General features: G+C 42.3%; 2 protein-coding genes across 6 annotated transcripts in view; one reads left to right on the top strand and one right to left on the bottom strand.

Annotated features, from left to right (window-relative positions):
- MGAT4A (alpha-1,3-mannosyl-glycoprotein 4-beta-N-acetylglucosaminyltransferase A) overlaps positions 1-11,474 on the top strand; it is a 102,719-nt gene extending 91,245 nt beyond the window's left edge. The window contains exons 14-15 of one of the 4 annotated variants that reach the window (XM_024743852.1): positions 5,269-5,381; positions 5,511-11,474. In XM_024743852.1, the coding sequence (XP_024599620.1) occupies positions 5,269-5,381; positions 5,511-5,537 (140 nt within the window). In that variant the 3' untranslated portion in view covers positions 5,538-11,474. Of the gene's footprint in view, positions 1-5,268 lie in introns of all 4 variants that reach the window. The other 3 variants (XM_024743851.1, XM_024743849.1, XM_024743850.1) reach the window with 3 other exon arrangements.
- Positions 11,475-20,610, bottom strand: UNC50 (unc-50 inner nuclear membrane RNA binding protein). Of its 2 annotated transcripts, none has more exons than XM_024743854.1 (6): positions 20,487-20,608; positions 19,139-19,422; positions 18,305-18,425; positions 14,543-14,682; positions 14,353-14,454; positions 11,475-12,423 (listed from the first exon to the last, which is right to left on the bottom strand). In XM_024743854.1, the coding sequence occupies exons 2-6, from the start codon at positions 19,416-19,418 to the stop codon at positions 12,287-12,289; spliced, it is 780 nt and encodes a 259-aa protein (XP_024599622.1). In that variant the 5' UTR covers positions 19,419-19,422; positions 20,487-20,608; the 3' UTR covers positions 11,475-12,286. The 2 variants fall into 2 exon arrangements, with proteins under 2 accessions (XP_024599622.1, XP_024599623.1); XM_024743855.1 differs by lacking the exon at positions 11,475-12,423 and adding an exon at positions 12,435-12,628 and having other exon boundaries at positions 20,487-20,610.
- Positions 20,611-20,663: the final 53 nt, after the last annotated feature.

The raw sequence follows: 20,663 nt of genomic DNA, 5'->3' as shown, positions 1-20,663 counted from the left end.
GCTGTGGTATCTCACCGGAAAGGGCAGGCCACCAGCATCTGTCACCTCCCCAGCTCCCTGTTGCAGAAGCTCTGTTCCAGACATGAGCAGCTTAGAAATCTGAGGCTCCTTTCCTCCACCTAACTTCCATTCATCGGGCGAACCTTTGCTGCAGGCACGGCAGGGTGAGAGTCCTTGGCCCTGATCACGTCCCCCAGCCCACTGGTCCCCGCACACTGGGAGAGGTCAGCCAGGACACGAAGGGCTACTGCTACGACCCAGTGCTCTGCTTGTAAAGCAGGGGTGTCACTTTAGCTGGGAGGTGGGCTGCTGTCCCTGCCAGGGGTCCTGAGCAGTGGTGCAGAGATTTTCTCCAGGGGAGAGGCAGGCCATCAGAGAGCTCTGTAGCGTACCCTAAGGGGACTGCCTTACTTGAAACAGAACTTGGGGAAGTTCAAGCCCAAGGGCGCTGTGGAACATGATGGAGATCTTGGTGGTAAACAGTTAGGAGGAGACTGGTAGCTACATTCAAGCTAAACTGTAGCCCATCCAGAAGTTTGACAGAGAGAACCAGAGAAAGAGGTAGCTAATAAGAGCCCTCTTGGGTGGGACAAGCCACAAAGGCTGGCGCTACAAAGGGGCCTGGGTTCAATAGGATCAGATTATGCAGCAACTTACGCCCAAAGGCAATTGTCGGAAACAGTAGACATCCAGCTGGCCGTTAGCAGAGACCTGATGCATGAAGGTGGGGCTGGCGGGATGGTAACTAAGGACAGTCCTGTGAAAGAAATACCAGATTTATTAGTAGGTTAAAATTATGAGACAGCAGAAGAAGAGCCTTTCACAGAGGAACACTGGAAGAAGGAATGGACCACCGTCTGGGTAGCAGAAGGGCGTCCACGGAGGGCATGACCTTGCAAGTCCCTCCTAATGCCAGGGTTTGGGGATTCCAGTCACTCTTTAGTCATTTCCTCCTTCATTTTCCCCTTCTTTTTTATCTTTTAATGCTTACCTACCGGACCATTGGGTTAAGGACAAAAGTTAAATTTGTTGTTTGGAAAGTTAATACATGTACATGGTACCAAATACAGATTTAAGAGGGTAAACTTGTCTCCTTCCCTCTTCTTTCCCCTCCTACCCGGTGCTTCCCAGAGGCAATTGCTATAATGATTTGTATTCTTCTAGAAGTATCTATTCATAAATAAAAATATTTTAGTATATTCTTCGAAAACACACAATCACACATAAATGGTAACATACTCTACAACCTTGTTCTACATCTTGTTTTTTCACTGAACAGAATACATATGTGCATATGGAAGATGAACATTTTTTAAAAATTGTAAATATTTCAGATGCACAAAAAGATACAACTAATAATGTAGTGAATATCAGTGTATGGCAGGTTAAGATTGGCCAGTTCAGTTGCTCTTCCCTAATGATCTTCTTTCCCCACCCACCCAAGGGTAACTACTATCCTAAATTTTGTGGTTACCATTTCCACATATGCTTTTACTACATATGTGTGATATATCCCTGAATAATGCAGTCTTACTTTGCTTGTTTTGCAGTTTGATATGAATGATGACATTCTGTAGTCTACAGTTTGCTTTTTTCTCTCACTGTGATGTTCAACCATGTGGATGTGTGTATCTATGGCTTATTCATTTTCATTGCTGTACTGATCTCCATGGGTGAATATATCGCTGTCTGTCCTGTTTGGTCATAAAGTGTGTTTCCATCTTTTTGCTGGCCTGAACACGTAGGCACATGTATGGGAGTTTCTCTACAATGTATTCTTAGGAATGGAAGTAAGTCACAACTGCATTATCTACAACTTTACTTCTTTCTATTCTTTCTTCAGTCTTTTAATGGGCTGCCTAATATTCCCTTGTATTCGCATATTGTAATTAAATTAGCCAGTCTGCTAATCATGGGCACTTAGATTGTTCACAGTTTTTGCTGCAGTCTACATACGCTTTTTGCACATGTGAGAGTATATCTGCAGCATAAAATTGCTGGGTGAGAGTCTTTTAATGAGGCCAGTTATATAATTTGCTAATTAGTTTTCTAATTAAATGAGCTCATCAGGTGATAGATTCAGATACATTATAAGTTAAAATGTTTCATGTTCCACAGCATTTTTCAACCCTGAATTCCCTTCCTAACTCAGTATTAAATAATACTTTTTTTGTAGCATACATTCCCTACCCCAGTCTAGCACCAAATAAGGACATACTTTTATGAAATAAGTATTAATTTTTTTAAATAAAAACATTACTTTGGCAGTTCATAAGTTGAATATTTCCCGTACAAATGAAAATGAACTTTCTCCAGTATGGTTTTTCAATTTGAATGTATCTTATCTTACTATGAGCCTAGTCAATATATTTTAAGACTCTAGAGTTGACACATAATTTAACGGTTAGCTAACGACAGCCCATGGGCCAAATGTGGCCCACTGCTTGTTTTCTAATAGCCTGTGAGTGAAGAATGTAGAAATTCTTTTCATTGTTTATTTTCATTTTTAAATGGTTGAAAAAATAAAAAGAATAGTAATATATTGTGACATGTAAAAATTAGAAAGTATTCAAATTTCAGTGTCCATGAGTAGAGTTTCTTTGAACACAGCTATGCTCATTTGTTTACGTGTCGTCTGTGTGCTTTTATGCTACAACAGCAGAGAGAAGTGAGCAGTTGCAAAAGAGATGGCGGTGGTGCTCTCAGTGCTTGGAATTGCTGCTCAGTGCACTACAAAGAGCTTTGATGCATTATAATTTGACAGTGTTTAAAGTGCCACACACATAACTCTACTGTGACATTTAAAAAAAAATTACCAGTGATTACCCTTCATGTCAAAACAGGAAGAGAAAAGTGGACTTTGAATGTTGTGCTTTTTAACGCAGTGGAATATGGGTGGTTTTACAAAATTAGATGGCAGGTTACGTGGTTGTTACGCAGTGACACAAGAGCTGTGCTAAAGCGTGCGTTACCACTGCTAAGCACTCACAACAATATCCCCAACCCACAGGAGAGCAATGGTCAGAAAAACGAGAAGATTTAAAATATGATATCTCATCCCTGAGAATTTCAAAGGACACTGTAACCAAAGCGGGTTTCAAACTGGCTCATGTGTTAGCCAAGCAAGAAAACCATTTACCAATGATGAGTTAATTAAATCATGTTTAACTACAGCAGATATGTGTGCCCAGAAAATAAACTCATTTTGGACCATCAGGCTTTCAGCAATAACTATTGCTTGAGGAGTTGGGGACTTTGGGAACAATATCAGTAGTCAAAAAGCAATGCAAATTATTTGAGCAATTTTCCTTGGCTCTTGGTGAGTGGACAGATATTACTGATACTGCCTAGTTGTTATTTGGAGTCAATGCCAGGTTTGAAGTGACTGAAGAATTGGTCTCTGTGAATAGTCTGTAGAAAACAAGTACAGGCAAGAATGTTTTCAAACCAGTTGAGAAAACACAAAGTTCATACAAACTGAAGTGGAATCTGCTAGGATGTTTTACAATGAGTGGTGGTGAAAATATGTGTGGAGGAGAAGAAGGCTTAGATGGACAGATTTACAAAGCTTGCAACAATGTAAGGTGTTTAAAGCCTATGGTTATGTTATTATTCATCAGCAGGTGCTTTACAGAGAGTATTTGAGTGTCGTGTATCATTAATTTATTGAACCAGTAGTGTTGCCAGTGAACTTTACTTACTCTCAATGACTTCATCAACATCAGTTCTGTGAATTTTTGTCAGAAATAAGAACTGAATATCCTGACTTGCCCTGCCACACAGCAGTTCTGGGGCTTAGCAGTGATAAAATTTTATTGTGGTTTTTTTTTTTTTTTTTGGTTTTGTTTTGTTTTAGCTCTGAAATAAGATTGAAAATTTTCCACGTGAGAACTGCCCTCAACCACTATTATCTCTTTGAGAATTAGTTTTTGCTTCAGACTTGATGTTTCTTAATTCAGCCTAAAAGCACAAGACAAAGCAGTGCTTATGTGCAAAACTTATATTGCATTCAGGTCACTTGGATGACTATTAACGTTATTTGAACTGCAAGTAATAATATCAAGCTAATTGAGGAGCTTCCCCCAACCTCTGATTGAAGGTGATTCGTCTGCAATGTAGTGATGAGGCAGATTATCAAAGAGAAGAATCTAATAGAATTTTACGCAGATACCTTCCAAGTCATGGACGTGCTCCATTAAAATCATGTGCTTGTGGGTTCATAACAATACTTGCAGTATCTAGGCTGTGTGAAAGGAAGCATTCAAGATAAAATATATCAAATCTCATTATGGATCCACATTAACAGATGAACATTTGCAATCGATTTCGATGATAAGGAACACTAACTTTGAATGCCAGTTAATTTAAGTATTATCCCCCCATAAGGAATTACATGCTCCTTAGTATTAGCAGAAAAAAAAAAAAACTTAGTTGTTATTACATTTTGAATTTCATCAATAAAAATTTTGTGAAAATTAGTTTTCTCTTTTTCTATACAAGTACCTGGATGATATTCTCAGATGCCCTCTTGACCCACAAATCCCCAAATATTTACTATCTGCCCTTTTTAGGAAGTTTGCCTATCCCTGGCTTAGAGCAGTGTGGCTCAGAACAAACCATTTTCCTGTCACTTTTTCAGTAGCATTTTTGTTTTGTTTTCTTGCTGTTTCCTCACAGCAAGAAAACTTGAGTACTGAGCATGTTATCTTCTATAGAACTTCTTGGTCCTTATCCTTACAGGAGAGCTTCTTGAGCTTATCATTTATAATGGAGTTTTATGTTGGAACTGCCTTGAGGAGGTATCACCTTTTAATTCCATCTAGATGTGACCTTGGAAACTGCTCAAGGCCAACAGTTGTGAGTCTAATTAAAGCACTGAAATTTGTTACTATTGACTTAATCCTCAAAGTGATCAGACTGAAAGATGGTACAGAGTATATTTTGTAAGGTTTGTAAGTCACATTTTGCTAAAAACTTGTGTTAGTTGATGTAAGAACAAATATATTTGTTTTTTTTTAATTTGCAATAAGAAAATATATAGCTCTGCCTCTTTCAATAGGTTGCTTCTAATGTTTTTAAGCATATACTACTTGGTGAAACGTTTAAAAGTTGAATAAAGGTAGAAAGAAGGAAAAATTTCACCCATGCTCTTTGTGTAAAAACATCCACTAGAAATATTTTGGTGTTTTCCTTCCCTGCTTTAAGTCAGTGATAATTTATGTGTGCTTGTTTCAGTCTACCCAATGAGCGTTGATTTTTACTTTGAAGGGAAATTTGAGAATGGTGTTGCAGAAGGAATGGTGGATCCCAGCCTAAACCCCATCTCAGCATTCCGACTTTCAGTTATTCAGAATTCTGCTGTTTGGGCCATTCTTAATGAGGTAAGACAATATATTAAATCAGTGAAACTGCTTAGATTCTACATTTTTTACAGCATTTGGATTTCATAATTAAGACCTTTTTGGAATTGAAAATTGCCATTTCATGCTGTTCACTATCTTGTATTTCAGATTCATATTAAAAAAGTCACAAACTGACTATCTCCTAAGAAACCAACACATTTTTTCCCTGTGAATTTGTTGATTAAAGGTGGCTGAGCATGTACCGTTTTTTGGTAACTTGAATTCTACCTCTTGTGAAATCTACTGTAGATAAGATGATTGTCATTTCCACTTGGAAAATGAATCTTCCATGGATAATTGTATTCATTCGAACCTAAGCTGTCCTCCAGTTTTAACTTGACTCAGACATTTTACAGTTATGACAGCCTGTTAATATGACTTGTACTATTTTGGTATTATACTAATACATAAGAGTTGTACATATTGTTACATTCCTTAAAATTTGAGAAAAATTAATGTTAAATACATTTTATGAAGGGGGTACTTTTGAAGTCCATTTATTTTAATATTATAGACCCTCTTTTATAGATTATCAGGGATTATATATATATATATATATATATATACACACACACACACACACACACACACACACACACACACATACATAAAATGCTACGGAGTTAATTTATTAGAAACACTTAAGAAGTACATATTTTTGTGCAGTAAATTTTTGAATCAATACTTTTTTTGAAAACCAGTTACCTTGCTTTTTTAAGTTCTTTCTATATTTTTCTTTGGAAATGCAGACATTACAAGTTAATGCCATTTTTCAAATGCACTGCCATTTAAGAATGATTCTAGATTGATTTCCTAACTGAAGTACTTTTATAATCACAGTGATTCTGAACAAAATATTTTCAAAGGCATTTGTCATTCCTTAAAGCCAAGATTTTAAAGACCAGTGTCCTTTTTGAGGGTTATTTTACTATACTGTGTATGTAGTCACAAAAAATCAGTCTGATAAATTTTAATGTGCAGGGGTGACGCAGTCAACCCAAATTATCATAGACTGAAGTCATTACATTTCCTTTGATATGTAAAATGACAGACTCTTCTCTTTTAATCTTTGTCTTTAATCCATGAATTAGAGGCATTTTCTCTTTCCTTGATGCTTTTATATCTGCACTCCGTGAGTTCTGACAAAACGTTTTCTAGGTTATGCTATTGTATGAGTCATAATTGGTTTAATTTTAAAGAAAAACAAAATTGTAATGTTGGTTTTTTGGTGAAAGGTATTGTAACAGTTGTATGTTTTTCCAAAATTATTCTATTGCATTATGAACTTGTAAGTAAATTCGCATCTGAAGAGTATTTATTGCTCTTAAACATGCAATTCCACATGATATCACTACTATAAACAAAAATATTATCAGCCTTAGCAATCGGTGATCTTTACAAAAGTCTTTTACAAAATTATGAATTATCAACATCAGTTCCCAACCAGCCTGGTGTCCTCAGGTGGGTTGCAGGCGGTTACAGGTGTGCAGAGCTTGAATCTCTTGAGCTTTCAGAGTAGCCAGTGGCTGAGGCCTCTGGCAGCTGGAGGTCCTAGCTGGTTGCCTTTAGCCTGGAGGAGCGTCACCTGGTTACCCAGCAGGCTGAACAAACAGCTTCCAGACAGCCTTGTTTTCTGTGCAGGGTTATGCAGTGAAAAAGGTTGGGAAACACTGATAGGGTACAGTTATTTCCATTACTCTGTATTTGAATAATTCTTAGTTACATCTCTTGATTAAAAAGTTACATGTTGCCAACAATGATTTCTTTATGTCCGAGTCCAGTTAAAAATTTTTATTGAGGTTTTTACATTTTACTTTTTATTTTCTTTAACTTACGTTTTATTTCCTTCCCAAATCTCCTTGGCCCAGCGCCTAACGGAAATGTCACTGCAAAAGCATAAGCCTTTCATTACAAAATTGTGGCACCAGCTTCACATACTAAATTACTGCTGTAACAAATAAGTATCCGGAGGTAAAAATCTGGAGGAATCCCCTTGTTTCCCTGCTTCCCAAGTAGCTAACTCTGATTTGAGGAAGAAAGGCCACGCTCTGAGAGTCTAGGGAGGTGACAGTAATTGCAGCTCCTGGCCATTGGGTGTCTCAGTCTTGAGACTGAGCCTTACTTACCCAGCCAGCTTTGTCCTGTTTTTGTGCTCAGTCTCCCCTCCCAGGCTTAGCTCCTCCCTCCTGTTCCTGAGAAGACTTTCAGCCAAATCTTATCCATCTTCCAAGGACTCTCCTGTGCACTCCTTCCTCCCCATGGATTTGTTACCAGGGCCTCGTTGAGCCCGGAACAGTGCCTGACACGTGGCAGGTGCCCAGGCAGCGTCTGGGGAAGGGGACCAACTGTTCCAGCCCACACTCCTCTTTCTTTTTCTTAACTCTCTTTGCCTACTGTCCTTGCCACACACTCACACACACACTCAGCTGTCTACTTTGTGGCGAGTGTGTGTACACATACACGTAATCACTCTGGCCACATGTCAGGCTCCTGCAGGCAAGCCTGTAAGTCATGCTTCCTAGCTTCCTCTGCTGCACAGATGCTCACGGACCCTCGTGTTAGCTGCACTCTCCTTTCCCCCAGTTGCCACTAGACAATTAGAAGCACCCAGGCTTGCCTCAAGCAAGCGATTATAGTGGTTGCCCTTAAGAGTCATGTTAGGGACTAAAGTATTGGGACAGAAGATGAGGGGACCTGGAACGAGAGAAGGTACATACTTGACCTTGAGTGGACACTGAACCACTTTTACCCAGAGTGAGTGGGGAAAAGTACAAACGGCGGGACTAATTTTATTTTTACGTATGTATATGGCATGATGTCTCTGGAGCTGCACTGCCCTCCACAGTAGCTACTGGACACAGGGCGGCTATTTGAGTTTAAATTAATAAAACATTCAGCTCCTCGGTCACGCTAGCTCCCTATGGCTAGTGGCCACTGGGTTAAACAGCACAGATACAGATCATCTCCATCATCACAGAAAATTCTGCAGCACAGCAGTGTGTCAAGAGTGCTAACATGAACATTTCAGAATCCAGAATACTGAATTCCCATCACGAGGCTAAAGGCAGACGTGCAGAATATATCGTAGTGCAAACGATGATGAGTATTTCGGGTGAGATGAGAAGGTTGAGGACCTGATTCCAGGATCCTAAGATCCAGTTTCTAAGTTCTTTAAGTCTCCTGCGTTCTTTACAGCATTCACTGTCCCTACTATGTAGTCCCAAAAGAGCGACAACTTGAGGATGAGGTTCCAAAACTTGCGTGATTGACAAGCTTTGGGAAATGTGAATGCACGTGGATTTAGCCCACAGCCTCTAGACACGTACGTGAAGGTTAATTCGGCTGCTGGAGATGTCTTTGAACAAGCTTTTAAAGTCAATTGCATTAGTAAATAATTAGAAGGTGTTATTTTAAAAACTTCAGCAACGCTATGGAGGCTTCTTTTTAAATATGTCATAATAATGAAAAAAGTTGTCTTCCAACAGTGCTGTCCTCAAAGACAAGTGTGGTTATATGGAAACAGCATGTTTGGAGAGATTGCTCTAATTAATAGCAGTGAATGTTTGTAGCAGCCAGAATTCCATGGATGACCCCCCTGCCCAATGACTTTGTATATCCTAACCCTTTGAGTGTGTGTGGAAGCTGTGAGTATGATCCATAATTACGTTGTACAGCAAAAAGGAGATTATCTGGGGACAGCTAATCTAATCAGGTGAGCGCTTTAAAAGCAGAGTGTTCTCAGGCTGTCAGCAGAAGTCAGATTCAAAGCAGGACTTGCGGCACCATGGCTGGTTTAAGATGGAGGCGGCCGCATGAGAAGGCATGCAGATGGTCTTAAGCTGAGAGGCCCCAGCTGACAGCCAAGAGAATGGAAACTGCAGTCCTGCAGCCACAGGAACTGAACTCAGCCACCAACCGGAAGGAGTGTGCAGGTGGACTCTCCTCCAGCAGCTAAGAGCTCAGCCCCACCAACACCGGATTTCAGCCATGTGAATCTCTAAGCGGAGAGCTCAGTCCTGCCTGCCTGGACTTCTGGCCTACAGAGCTGTGAGATAATAAATGGGTGTTGTTTTACGCTTTTAAATTTGCCGTGATTTTATGCAGCAATAGAAAATGAACACGATATTTAAAAGAGGTGAAGCGGAGAAGGCTTCCTACTTGATTCCCTCTGGTATGTTGGGTATTTCTTGATAAACTTATTGAATAAAGTCTTGCACTAGCAGATCATATACACAGGCCTCATCTGGGATTCTCTCCCAGAGACCTCAGTTAATCCTCTTTGGCAGGTTGTTGGCAAAAACTTGCAGCACCTTTGTAGCGTTTCATGAAGGAACCGCTAGCATGAGATTGCAGGAGCAGGATCCAGTGAGTAAGGAATCTTCTTCCTGGAATAGGTGTCACTTTATGTTGATTTAGGCTGCTCTGAGCCTGTCAGTTATTTAAGAATGAGGAACAGTGATATTTTAAGACATTAAGAGAAAAAAAATATTTATGCTTTTATGTAGAGACCAAATAATCTACTCTGTATTGAAGGACTTTTTTTTTTTTTAACCAAAATTTATAGTCTAAGCACAGATCAAATCCTATACGTGCTGACCAAATTTTTGTACTTAGGGAATACTTTTCAAAATGCTTCTCTGCTTCCAAGCCATTAATTGCTAATGAAGTTTAATTTTGGTTTGTCCATTACTTTTTGTGCTTCTTTTACTATATTGCTATAGCCCTGATGTAAGAAAAGTTGAGCTAAAAGAAAGAAAATGAGAGGCTAACATTATTGAAAGGTCAGAAATTTGAGTCATAATCATATCTGAGGTCCAAAGAGAACTTTGACATCTGATCTCTTTAAAGAAAAGGAAACTTCTCAAAGCTATGTAGCAGTGTTTATAGTGTATGAAATTTAGTTTGATAGTTGTAAATTATTAATCTTAACAGATACATGCCATGATAACTAATATGCTTACTTTTCTTCAATGCATGTGAACCTACAGTGCTGAAGAGACCACTACTACAGTATCACTAAAAAACAACAACAAAAGATTTGTTATATATATACATATATACATACCCATATCATCAATGCTTATATAGAAACTCTTCTCTTCTTACCTGAAACACGTGCTTCACCTGTTTGGGCACTAGCTAGAGCATTTCCAGAGGAACAAACAAGAAAGAGCTGGCACTCCAGTTATGTGTGAGTTGAGAATTTAGATGTCGTTCAAAAACGTGAACTGAATGTTGAGTGGGAAACACTTTGTGCGGAAAAATGTTAGGAAGAGTGGTGCTAAAATTGTTCTAAATTAAGGATTGTGTGTTGTGGGGAACATTCAGTACAAGAGGGAAGCTGTTTAATGTGTCACTTGCTCCTAGTAGCTTCATGGTGTTAGTAATTAGCAAACTGCCCTGGAATCAAAGGTTTGGTATTTTAGTTTGATTAGCATTCCATTATTTATTTGAAATACTCAGTGTTGGCTGAAATTGGGTGAAAATACCTTTTGAAGACATAGTCTCTGAGCCTTAAAAATAGTGGATATCGACAGTACTGTAAGATGCACTGCCAGCACAGTTGATACTTTTCATTCCAGTGCAGACAGTCACATTTTCTAAGACAGATTTAGAAATCAGCTGATTAAACTGTAACAACTGTTTCATTTATGGAATGAAAAACTGAAACATTTCTCCTTGAGAACAAACTTTGTTTTGAAAGGTTGTCTTTGTAATTGGGGTGTTTCTGGAAGCACCCCTGGGAGAAGCTGCCTGAGGAACTGCTTTACCAGGTTGAACCAGATGTTTTTTCTCTGTAAATGTATTGTACATATTTTCCTTACAATGTCTCCATTGGTTGAATGGGTAATCTCTGTAGTAATATTTTAGGTACCTGTTGGATTTTTAAAGGCAGATTATTTATTTTCAAATTTGCTGCTATAACTGAAAACCTGATAACTAGTCCTGTTGACTGTGCCTTTCATCACTGTTTCTCTGTGCCACAACCGTTCATGTGTATTTGAGATAAAGAAGTTTAAAAAGCCATGTTGAATTCAAGACTCCTAATACAAATAAACAGGTAAAAACTTTATGGGTACCAAGCTTTTTTTATTATTAGTTTTGCTTAACACTGATATAATAATAGTTTACTGGTACTGTTTTCAGTTAGAAAACAGGCGTGGATTTGATATGTGGGTTTTGGAAAGTCTTTTAAAAAAGAAAAGCAGGCTGGTGTTAAGACTGTGATTGTCAGTGTCACGCAGGTGTTCCCTCAGACCCTGAGTATGCTACTATACAGTCCCTGGAGTAAGAGTAGCCTCCGGGGACCTCTTCGATCTACTGTATTTTGTTTGTTGGGTAATTTTTTTTTTTTTTTTTGCGTGAACAGTGGCTGTTAATGATATTTGGAGCCTGTAGTGCAGTGATTCCTATTTGAATTACAAGTAGAGGCTTTTGAAGGTTACACTAGGATCCTGTGACTTATATAAAAGTTTAAAATGCAGCCCATTAGAAATGGGGCTGGACTTGGTACCTTGTCAGTAACGGTGGGGGAGGGGAGAAGGGGAAACATTATTACCATGTTCTCCAAATGGATACTTTCAAAAATAATTCATATTAAAAAGCTTTACCTTTCTCTTTTCCGCATGCCCTTAGTACTTTGCATATATTCTCTGTGCAGAATAAAATACATGCTTTAGTTTAAAAAATATTTATTATAGAAATGTACATTTAATTAGTTTTAAGGAATGTACTAGATAACGGTGTTAGCATATATATTTCTTCAAATTTGCAAACTTTACACCTTTAAGATATCTACAATGATAGTTTATTTACAAGTTTCACAAAAAATCACCACCTCACCAATACTGTTGACGCACCTAAGACGTAAGAGGCTCCCTGTTTCACTTCACTCTGTACTTGTAGAAGGAGCACAGTGTGTGGGTGAAGTTCCAGCCCAGCGCTAGTGACAGTCCGTAGAGCAGGATGAGAGGTGCAAACGGGTAAAGAAGAATCACTGTGTTTTTCAGAAACGGCAGTGCTGGAAAAGGAGCAAACCCACATGCGTTGGTGGGAAAAGTAAAGGACTAGTAAATGAGCGTTCTGGAAGACGGCTTCCCCCACAGCACGACGGGCCGAGCAGGCAACACATACTGTGACTCTTACTGAAGCATCTTACTGACGATGCTATATTGCAGCCAGAGCAATATTACTACTCCTCTGTGTTGTTTCCTTCTCATTCATGGCTGTGAAGAAACCGAGCAGAGGTTTCTCAGCACAGAGGCTGAAGGAGAAGCAAATCCAGGACTGAGGTTAAGAGTGAGGGTCAAACATCACCAATATTAATGGACGCAGTGGTGAATTGAAACCTGTGATGCTTCAGAAGCCTCCCATCCTAACGTACCAACAGAGATGGATGATGTTATAGGAAAAAACCCAATTCTCAGCTGTTTGCGATTTCCCAACGGGGGAAAGCATTACACGTCCACTTTGAGAAGGTGAGATCTCAACTAGTATCCCAGACTTTAGGAAAGAACTGAAACTCTCACATATAAAATCCACCCTCAGATATCCGTGTTTGTTTCTTGCTCATGGCTTGGTTAGTGGGTCCCTACCCCATGCATTCTAACCTAAATATTTCTCATACAAGTAGTCCTCAAACTGAAACTGAGCTGTGCTCAAAGAATCTTCTAAATCACAGGGAGTTACCAGGAGAGTGATGCAAAATCCACTTTGAGAAACCATAACGTGGCAGTGTGCTAATGACATTTTAAAACTTTCTCAAAACGTGAAAATTCATTAGAAGCCTGAATATAACATGTCACAAACATTTCCCCTGAACTAGAGAAAGGACTCCCAATGCCCCAAACAAGGTATTACAATGTGGGTGGCAGGGGCGTTTCAGTGGTTCCTGGCAAAGCCAAGGGGACGAGCGTGGGAAGCTCTCACCGTTGGAGCCAGTCACATGTGAGTTCAAGTGGCTTGTTTTTACAGTAAGAGCCTGATCCTCTAGAGTGACAAGAAAGGAAGGGCTAGGAATATAATGCTAACAAATCGTAAGTAAGGTCTCTAGATCTAATCTAACTCTGTTTAGTAGTGATTGTTTCTTAACATACATGAAGAATACTGTCAATATGGTTCTCATTCATACTATGAAAAACGAATCGACAGCAGGATATAACAATGAATTCACAAACGTCCTGAGCTCAGCAGAAGCTGGGCCCGATCTTCTGCGATTATCTACAGAACCTCTCATCCCTAAGCTTCCCCAGTCCAGCAGGTGGCCTGGCACCTGGCCTTAGGCCCAGACTGCTGAGCAGGCACTGCTGCCGTTGACGCGTAACCACCTCTGCACCCCTGGGCGCTCCCCTGCTCCTGAGCCCCACGATCTCCCTGTTGACAGGTGAACTTTGTGTACTGTGGCTTGGGTACAGTATATGAATTGTGAGCAGGGTTCATCTATTTTAAACACAGATATTTACAAAATAAAGAGTATTTCAAAGCTCCCCCAGTCCACAATCATAAAACAGAAAATGAGGCAAAGGTTTTAAACATGCTCACACCTTGGACCCAACCCTTTCCTCACTCTGACTGCCGGTAACCCAGAACCCAAAGGCCTCGGAGAAAAGGAAGAGGAAACTGAGTGGGTTTCCTGCCAGTAACTTGGACAGCATCAATATGGTTTAACATGGTTCCTTGAAATTATAAAATTTGTTATATACCAGCTATGCCACCTGCTAGCTGCGTGACCATGGGTAAGTTACTTAATCTCTCTGTGCCTGTTTCCTCATTTGAAAAATGGGGACAAGTAAAGCTGTACCATGTATCTGTAAAGATTAAATGGGAGAATTCCTAAAACACCTGGGACAGTGCCTGTAAGAGCTCCATGAAAGTAAGCTAATTGAATTACTGCTGCAACTTTTCCCCTCCCTGTTGTGTTGTCAATCAACCAAAAAACGCAATTACTTACCACTGTATCCTAGGAAAGTTACGTAGATGTAGTAGCCAACTGCAACCAACCATAAGGTATTTCCAACTAAATATCCAATAAATGTGTCCGTTAGGATGACATCTGCGGAAGAGACGCATACAATGAATCTCTTTTCAGTGGGTACAATGAAGACTTTTTGATAATGTGTTGAGAAGTAACTGCTACTTACGGTTGATGAAAAAAAGCTGGATAAAATGCAGAATGACGAGGAGAGGGTAAAAAGCGTTCAGATGCACATCGAAGGCATAGCCCCACTCCACATCATAGTCTCTGCTCTGCCGTTTCACTAAATACTTGTTAGAGATAAACCTGAAAAGTTAACATTTATTTCATAGTACAATGAAATTAATTATGAATATTTACCGACTACCTTCTATGTCCCAAGCTTTATTCTGGACATTTGGAGATACAGCGGTAAACCAAACAAATTTCTGCCTTCAATCTCGGGGAGTAGTCTGACAACAATACAAATAGCTGTCAGATGGTCCCATGGAGAAAAACAGAGCAGTACAGAAAGACAGAGAATACAAAGTTGAAATGTTACATATGATGATGGTCATGAGAGAGTGACATCTGGGTAAAGTCCCAAGGGCAGTGATGGGAATCCCCCGGGGCAGAGCATTCCAGGCGGAGGGGAGTCCAAGCACAGAGGTGGTGGGGGGTACAGGGAGGTGGCAGAGGGCCCAGCAGGCTTGAGGAATGCGGGAGGGGCGCAGAGTGCCTGGGACAAGTGAGAAGATACACAGGAAATGGAATCCGAAAACAAACGGGAGCCGGACCTTATAGAGCCTGTGGCCACTGTCAGACCTTTGGGCTTTTACTCTTGGTGGAATAAGAAGTCACTGTGGAGTTCTAAGAACGTCCGACTTACTGTACTGACAGGGTTCCTCTGGCTGCCGGTCTGAGAACAGACTCTGGGGACAAGAGTGGAAGCAGAGAGGCAGATGGGAGGCTGCTGCAAGCAGGAGATGAACAGGGTGGCAGCAGCGGAGGTGCTGCCATGGGGATATATTACCGCTGGAAGGCAGAGCCAATAGGACTAGATGTACTAGATAGACTAGTGCTAGACCTGAGTGCTAGGGTACAAAAAAAAAAGATCAGTCAAGGACGACTGAGAGATTCTGGCCTTAAACAAACGGAAGACTGAGGTGCGAGGTGGGGATGCCTGTCAGTCTGGAGTAAGAGGTAGAGAAGGTCTAGAGTTTAGAGGAGAGGTCCAAACTGCAGATATAACCTCATCAGTGTGTAGATGATATTAAAAGCCACGAACCCAAATGTGATCACCCAAAGAGTGAACGCAGAGAACAGTCCAAGGCCTAGGACCTGGGTCTCCCCGTGGAAAGGTCAGGGAGTCAGGAGGAACCAGTAAGGAGAGAGGGGCCAACGGTGTCTCCGGCCACAGGAACAATCACTCAGCTGGTGTCTCTGTTCCACAGCGTGGCCTAATCGTTCCGTTAAATGACGAACGAATGAGAAGACAGACATCCAGGTAACAGAAAGACAGATTGTCAAAGGAAAAGAACAATAAAGATCATTGTATTATAAACACAGCTGTGGAAATTCAATGGACTCTTCCACATGTGATTTCATTTTGAGGATACCGTTAAGAAAATGCTATGTCTAGTGGAAATAAAAATAGAAAAAAAAAGGAAACGAGGGAGAAGGTGTTACAATACTAAAAAAGCAATCCTGTACTCAGTTACCTGAAAGCGGCAAGACAATAGTGCTCTGATCGAGCAAACAGGCTCACCAGAACACCTTCCACTTGAGCTGAGAACCTGTGCCATTCAAATGAATGGAATAAGCATCTAGCCCACTACTCAAGTTCCCACTCTGGGGTCCTGCTACTGCCCCTACCTCTCTGCTTAGCCCCTGAATGGCTGCTTTCCAGGCTTCCGGCCTCCTTCCGAGTCTCACCCCTAGAACACAGACACGCCTTCTGAGAGAGCTCAAAGACAGCTGTCGTGCTCCTCTCCCACCTCCGTATTAATAATGCCAGTCATGTCTTCATCTCGGCCAGACTGTTGCAGCTTCCTAGTCACTTACCCCAGGGGCCAATGAACCTTCACTTCACTATCAACAAACCTCCTGAACTCAACATGTCCAACATGGAATGCTTCACTTGCACCGGCCACTGACTGCTGAGCCCCAAACTCCCAGGCCATCCCAGAGGCCCCGGGTCCTGCTCTTCCCTCCCCTCATCTACTTCTGTGACACCGCAGCAGCCCTGGCCTCCTCTGCTCCAGTGCAGACCCCACGACTGTATCCAGCCTAGCCACTCTCTCCAGCTCCTCCGTCTCCACTGCCATAGAGAGGATCTTTCCTGAAGTGTGAACTGGATTGCACTTCTGACTTCAAAGCCTCCAAGCTCCCCACCGCTCCCCCTCCCTCCTACTCCCAATGCAGCCTATGAGCTGAAGTCCAGTTCTTTTCTCTAAATTGCATTTAGGGCCAACTTCTCTATTCCCATCTCCTTCGCAGCCATGCAGTGCCCCCTATGCTCCCATACCTGGCACGCTGTTCCACACCTCTCTGCCTTCACACTTGGTGCCAGGAATCAGCTACCGCATCTGCCCAAATGCCTCCTCATGCTGGCTTCTGTGGCACCCCTGGCGTGACTGGAGTCACGCATGATTTCTATTTCTGGTTCGTCACACGATTCACAGCACAATGTAGGTTCTCAAAAATATACTGAGTCCTTCTCCAATGAACTCAAACTATGATACAGACTCACACTAAAGGTACTAAACTCCCGGCTTCTGTGACCCTCCAGATCGCAGAACCGCAGTGCGTTCAAAGCAGAATGCCAGCTACAAACTATTTGTCTGAAAGCCTTATTTATTGAAATTTTTTCACCTAGCATGTTTCCCTTGGATATCTTGATAATGAGTATGTGACTTACGTTGGTTAGCAGTATTCTTTTTAGGCCAGATTTTAGAATCTTAGGTTAATGATGCATTGCATTTTCCAACTACCTAGCACATACAAGACCTGTACTGGACTAGTCATAAATTACAAAGCAAAATAACAGGTTGGTATCATCAGAGGTTAGCGTCTCAGAATCTTGCTTAAAATGTTAACAGCTACCATTTATTGAGCACAGACTATATGCCAAGTGCTTTTCATACCACAATCTTTTCAAATACCTCATAAATAGATAATCAACTCCATCTTCCAAAAGAGAAGACTGGAGCTAAGAAGTACACAGTAAATGACTGAGCTGGCATTTGAACCCAGGTCTCTCTGTGACTCAGGTTCCAGTGTTTTCTCTGACATACGACCACCACCACCACCGGGCCCCTGCTGAGCTCACCCACACATCCACCCCTTCCGCCAGCCCCACAGGAGTACTGATCAGGGAGAAGGCTGAAAAACCAAACACCAGATTTATACTCAGTATACTACTGTTGGTACAGCAAACCCAGACAAAGTCAGACTGAGAACCCAGTCAATAAAACCCACGTGTGTGGCTCAGAAGAAAGACACCAAAATTTTAACCAAAACAATCCTTTTTCAGGTGTACTTCATTTCATGTCAAAGATGCAAAGTAAGATTCCATACTATAACCCTCTGCATCTTATAACTCTGGAAGTGACCCACTGGCAAAGGCAGAATAGTGTACCGTCATCCAGACAGCTTAAGCAGAACTGGCTAACTGCATAATATTTTTGCAAAATCAGAATTTTTGTTAATACGACACAATCATTACTTCAATTCACTTATTTGCTGTGCTTTGACACAGCAGACCATCCCCTTAGAGTATTTTCTGATGTAGGTACCAACACAGGAGGACAAGGTATATTAATCCTGGCAGCCTAAATCGATGCTTTCAGTTCATCTATCTTGTTTCAATTTCCATCAGCTACTCTCTGAAGCAAGCAAATGGAGGCTCTACAGCAGCATCTGAAGAACCAAAGTTAACCGTACTTACCACATTAAGGTTGATATGAGAAGGCCGACGCCTACACAGTCTATGAATACAACCCAAAGGAGCAGCTTTATCGTCTCAAAAAATCCCATGTCCAGCACAAAGCCAAATCCTATAGTGGACACTGAAAGAAAGATTTACAAGATGTATTCAGGCACTCTGCTAGATTCTAGGGGTACAGGGCATGGTCTCTGCCTTTCAGATGCCCACTCTAGTGTGGGAGACAGGTACGTAAACCCCAAAGGTGTGTTAAATGTAATTGATTAAGAAATGCAGACCACCTTGGAACACAGAACTACCACTGAGATATCTGAAGTTTACTGAGGAGGCCCCCATCCGTCTGTGGTTCACCAGGGTAGCCCCAGCATTCAGAACACAGCAGCACTCACACCCTAAAGACGGCTCAGACCCTTTCACTGCACTATTGAACTAAAAGCAGTTTCTCAAGTTCACATTGGTACTTTCAGAACTCTCATTCTGGACTGGCCTGATGGTGAAATGCAATTTCCAACCTCGGGAGTCCTTTTTCACAGTAAGTTTGCATTTGGGTATCAATTTATTTGTCATGGTAGTTAAAAGACATGGAGTGACTCTGTCCTCTGCTTTTGAAAGTTCTGAGGAAACAGTTGACTCTGGCACCTGCTTGGGACTTTTAAAATCAGGAAGAATACCACCTTCTTCCCTGTGAGATTTCTGAGGCTTCAGAGAGGAAGAAAACAGCTGCAGAGATCCCCAAATTGTGACCCACAACATGCTGATAACAAAAGATTCTCCAAATGACAAGCCCAACCCGAAACGCTCATTTATTCTTCAACTCTCCTGCAGACAGACACTTACCACAGAGCCAGAGACTTAACAGGACCAAGAAAGCAGGGTCATCTCTGGCCCACTGATCCTTTGTCTGCTTCCGGTAATGAAAGTTTCTATAAACTCTCTGTGGGGAAGTGAACAGGTAGAGCATCTGCCAGGCAGCAAACTCAAAGTCCATCTGCCGGAAACGAAAAAGCCTCCTCAGGTATTTGTAGCGTTTTGCTCCAGCTGTGTGTCTGGCCGCATCCCTGGAACTCAATACCCCGTTCCCCTGCACTGGGGAATTCACTGAAGTACTCGGTAACATCTTCCTAGATGGACGAAGAAAAAAAATTCTATTCCAAGTCATCGAAGAAACTGTCAGCTACTAGCACCCCTCTTGTGAGTTATGAGAGAAGTCACCTTACAGTCGGCTCCAATCCCTGAGTAGAGTCAGGGCTCAAAAGCGAGTGGAGTTGGTTCTGAGGCTGCAGAAATGATCACTGCACTTCAGGCAAGGGCTACCCCACGCCCTTCTGAACCTTCATAAGAACACTTTCATAGGGTCCACATTTTCCCCACACTTCACTTCCCTCAATCCTCAGCTTCCCCCTTCCCTCCCACTCCCCGGCAGGAGCAGTGATACTGATGGAGCCAAAATTTGCACTCAGGCAGTCTGGCTCAAAACTCCACCTGTCATGTGGGCTCTCGACCATCAAGACCTTAAGAGAAAGCCTTTGCTGAAGCCAAACTGAAACGATGTTCCCGACGAGGTAAAATAAATGGCCTATCTCACAGGTCCATCAGCGCATGACCAGCAAGCAACTCGTTCATGACTATGTGACGTAAAAACAAAGCAGAACTCAAATGCAGTGTTTTACTTCCTGACTAGTTCAGCAGCGGAACGACAGCGTGGGAGTTCTGGTCCAACCAGTCTGAAGCCAGGGGAGCGCCGGTCACCGTCCGGCCCTCACACCCCGCCCCGGCAGCCCAGTGTCTGGCTCCACTCCCCAGGCCTCCTCCGGGACGCCGGCGGCGCTTCCCGGGCCCTACGGCTCCCCGCCGGCCCGGGGCCTCGGGTAGGGCGGCCAGATTTAGCATAAAAACACAGGACGCCCAGTTACAACTGAATCTCAGATACAAGAGTAATTTTTAATATCAGCAGGTTCGAAACACTGCGTGGGACATACGCATACGAAAACATTCTTTGCTGGTATCAGAAATTCAAGTGTAACCAGCCCCACTGAATGTGTCTGGCAGCCCCGCCGCAGGCCGAGCACCCGAACCCGGGCGCGGTCACTCCAGGGCCGGGTGACGTGGGGCCGCGAGTTGCTGTTGGAAACGGCCCCCGGGTGAGCCCGAGTCGCGCGCAGACAGGGCGGTCGGCAGGCCTCACCTGGAGCCCCGCGGCGGCCTCCACCGGCTCCAAACTGACCCGCCACCGCCGCACAGCTTCCGAGCCCAGCTGCCGCGGGGCCAACTTCCCTCCCAACAACGCCAACAACGTCGTCGGCGCTGGGGGCGCGGCGCGGCGCGTCACGTGACCCACTTCCGCCGCGCGCTCGGCCTCCCC

The sequence above is a fragment of the Neophocaena asiaeorientalis genome, unplaced genomic scaffold, assembly GCF_003031525.2.
Source record: "Neophocaena asiaeorientalis asiaeorientalis breed wild unplaced genomic scaffold, Neophocaena_asiaeorientalis_V1.1 scaffold114, whole genome shotgun sequence".
Classification (NCBI taxonomy): domain Eukaryota; kingdom Metazoa; phylum Chordata; class Mammalia; order Artiodactyla; family Phocoenidae; genus Neophocaena; species Neophocaena asiaeorientalis.
The sequence above is the reverse complement of the archived record's forward strand: the minus strand, read 5'-3'. Positions and strand labels throughout refer to the sequence as shown.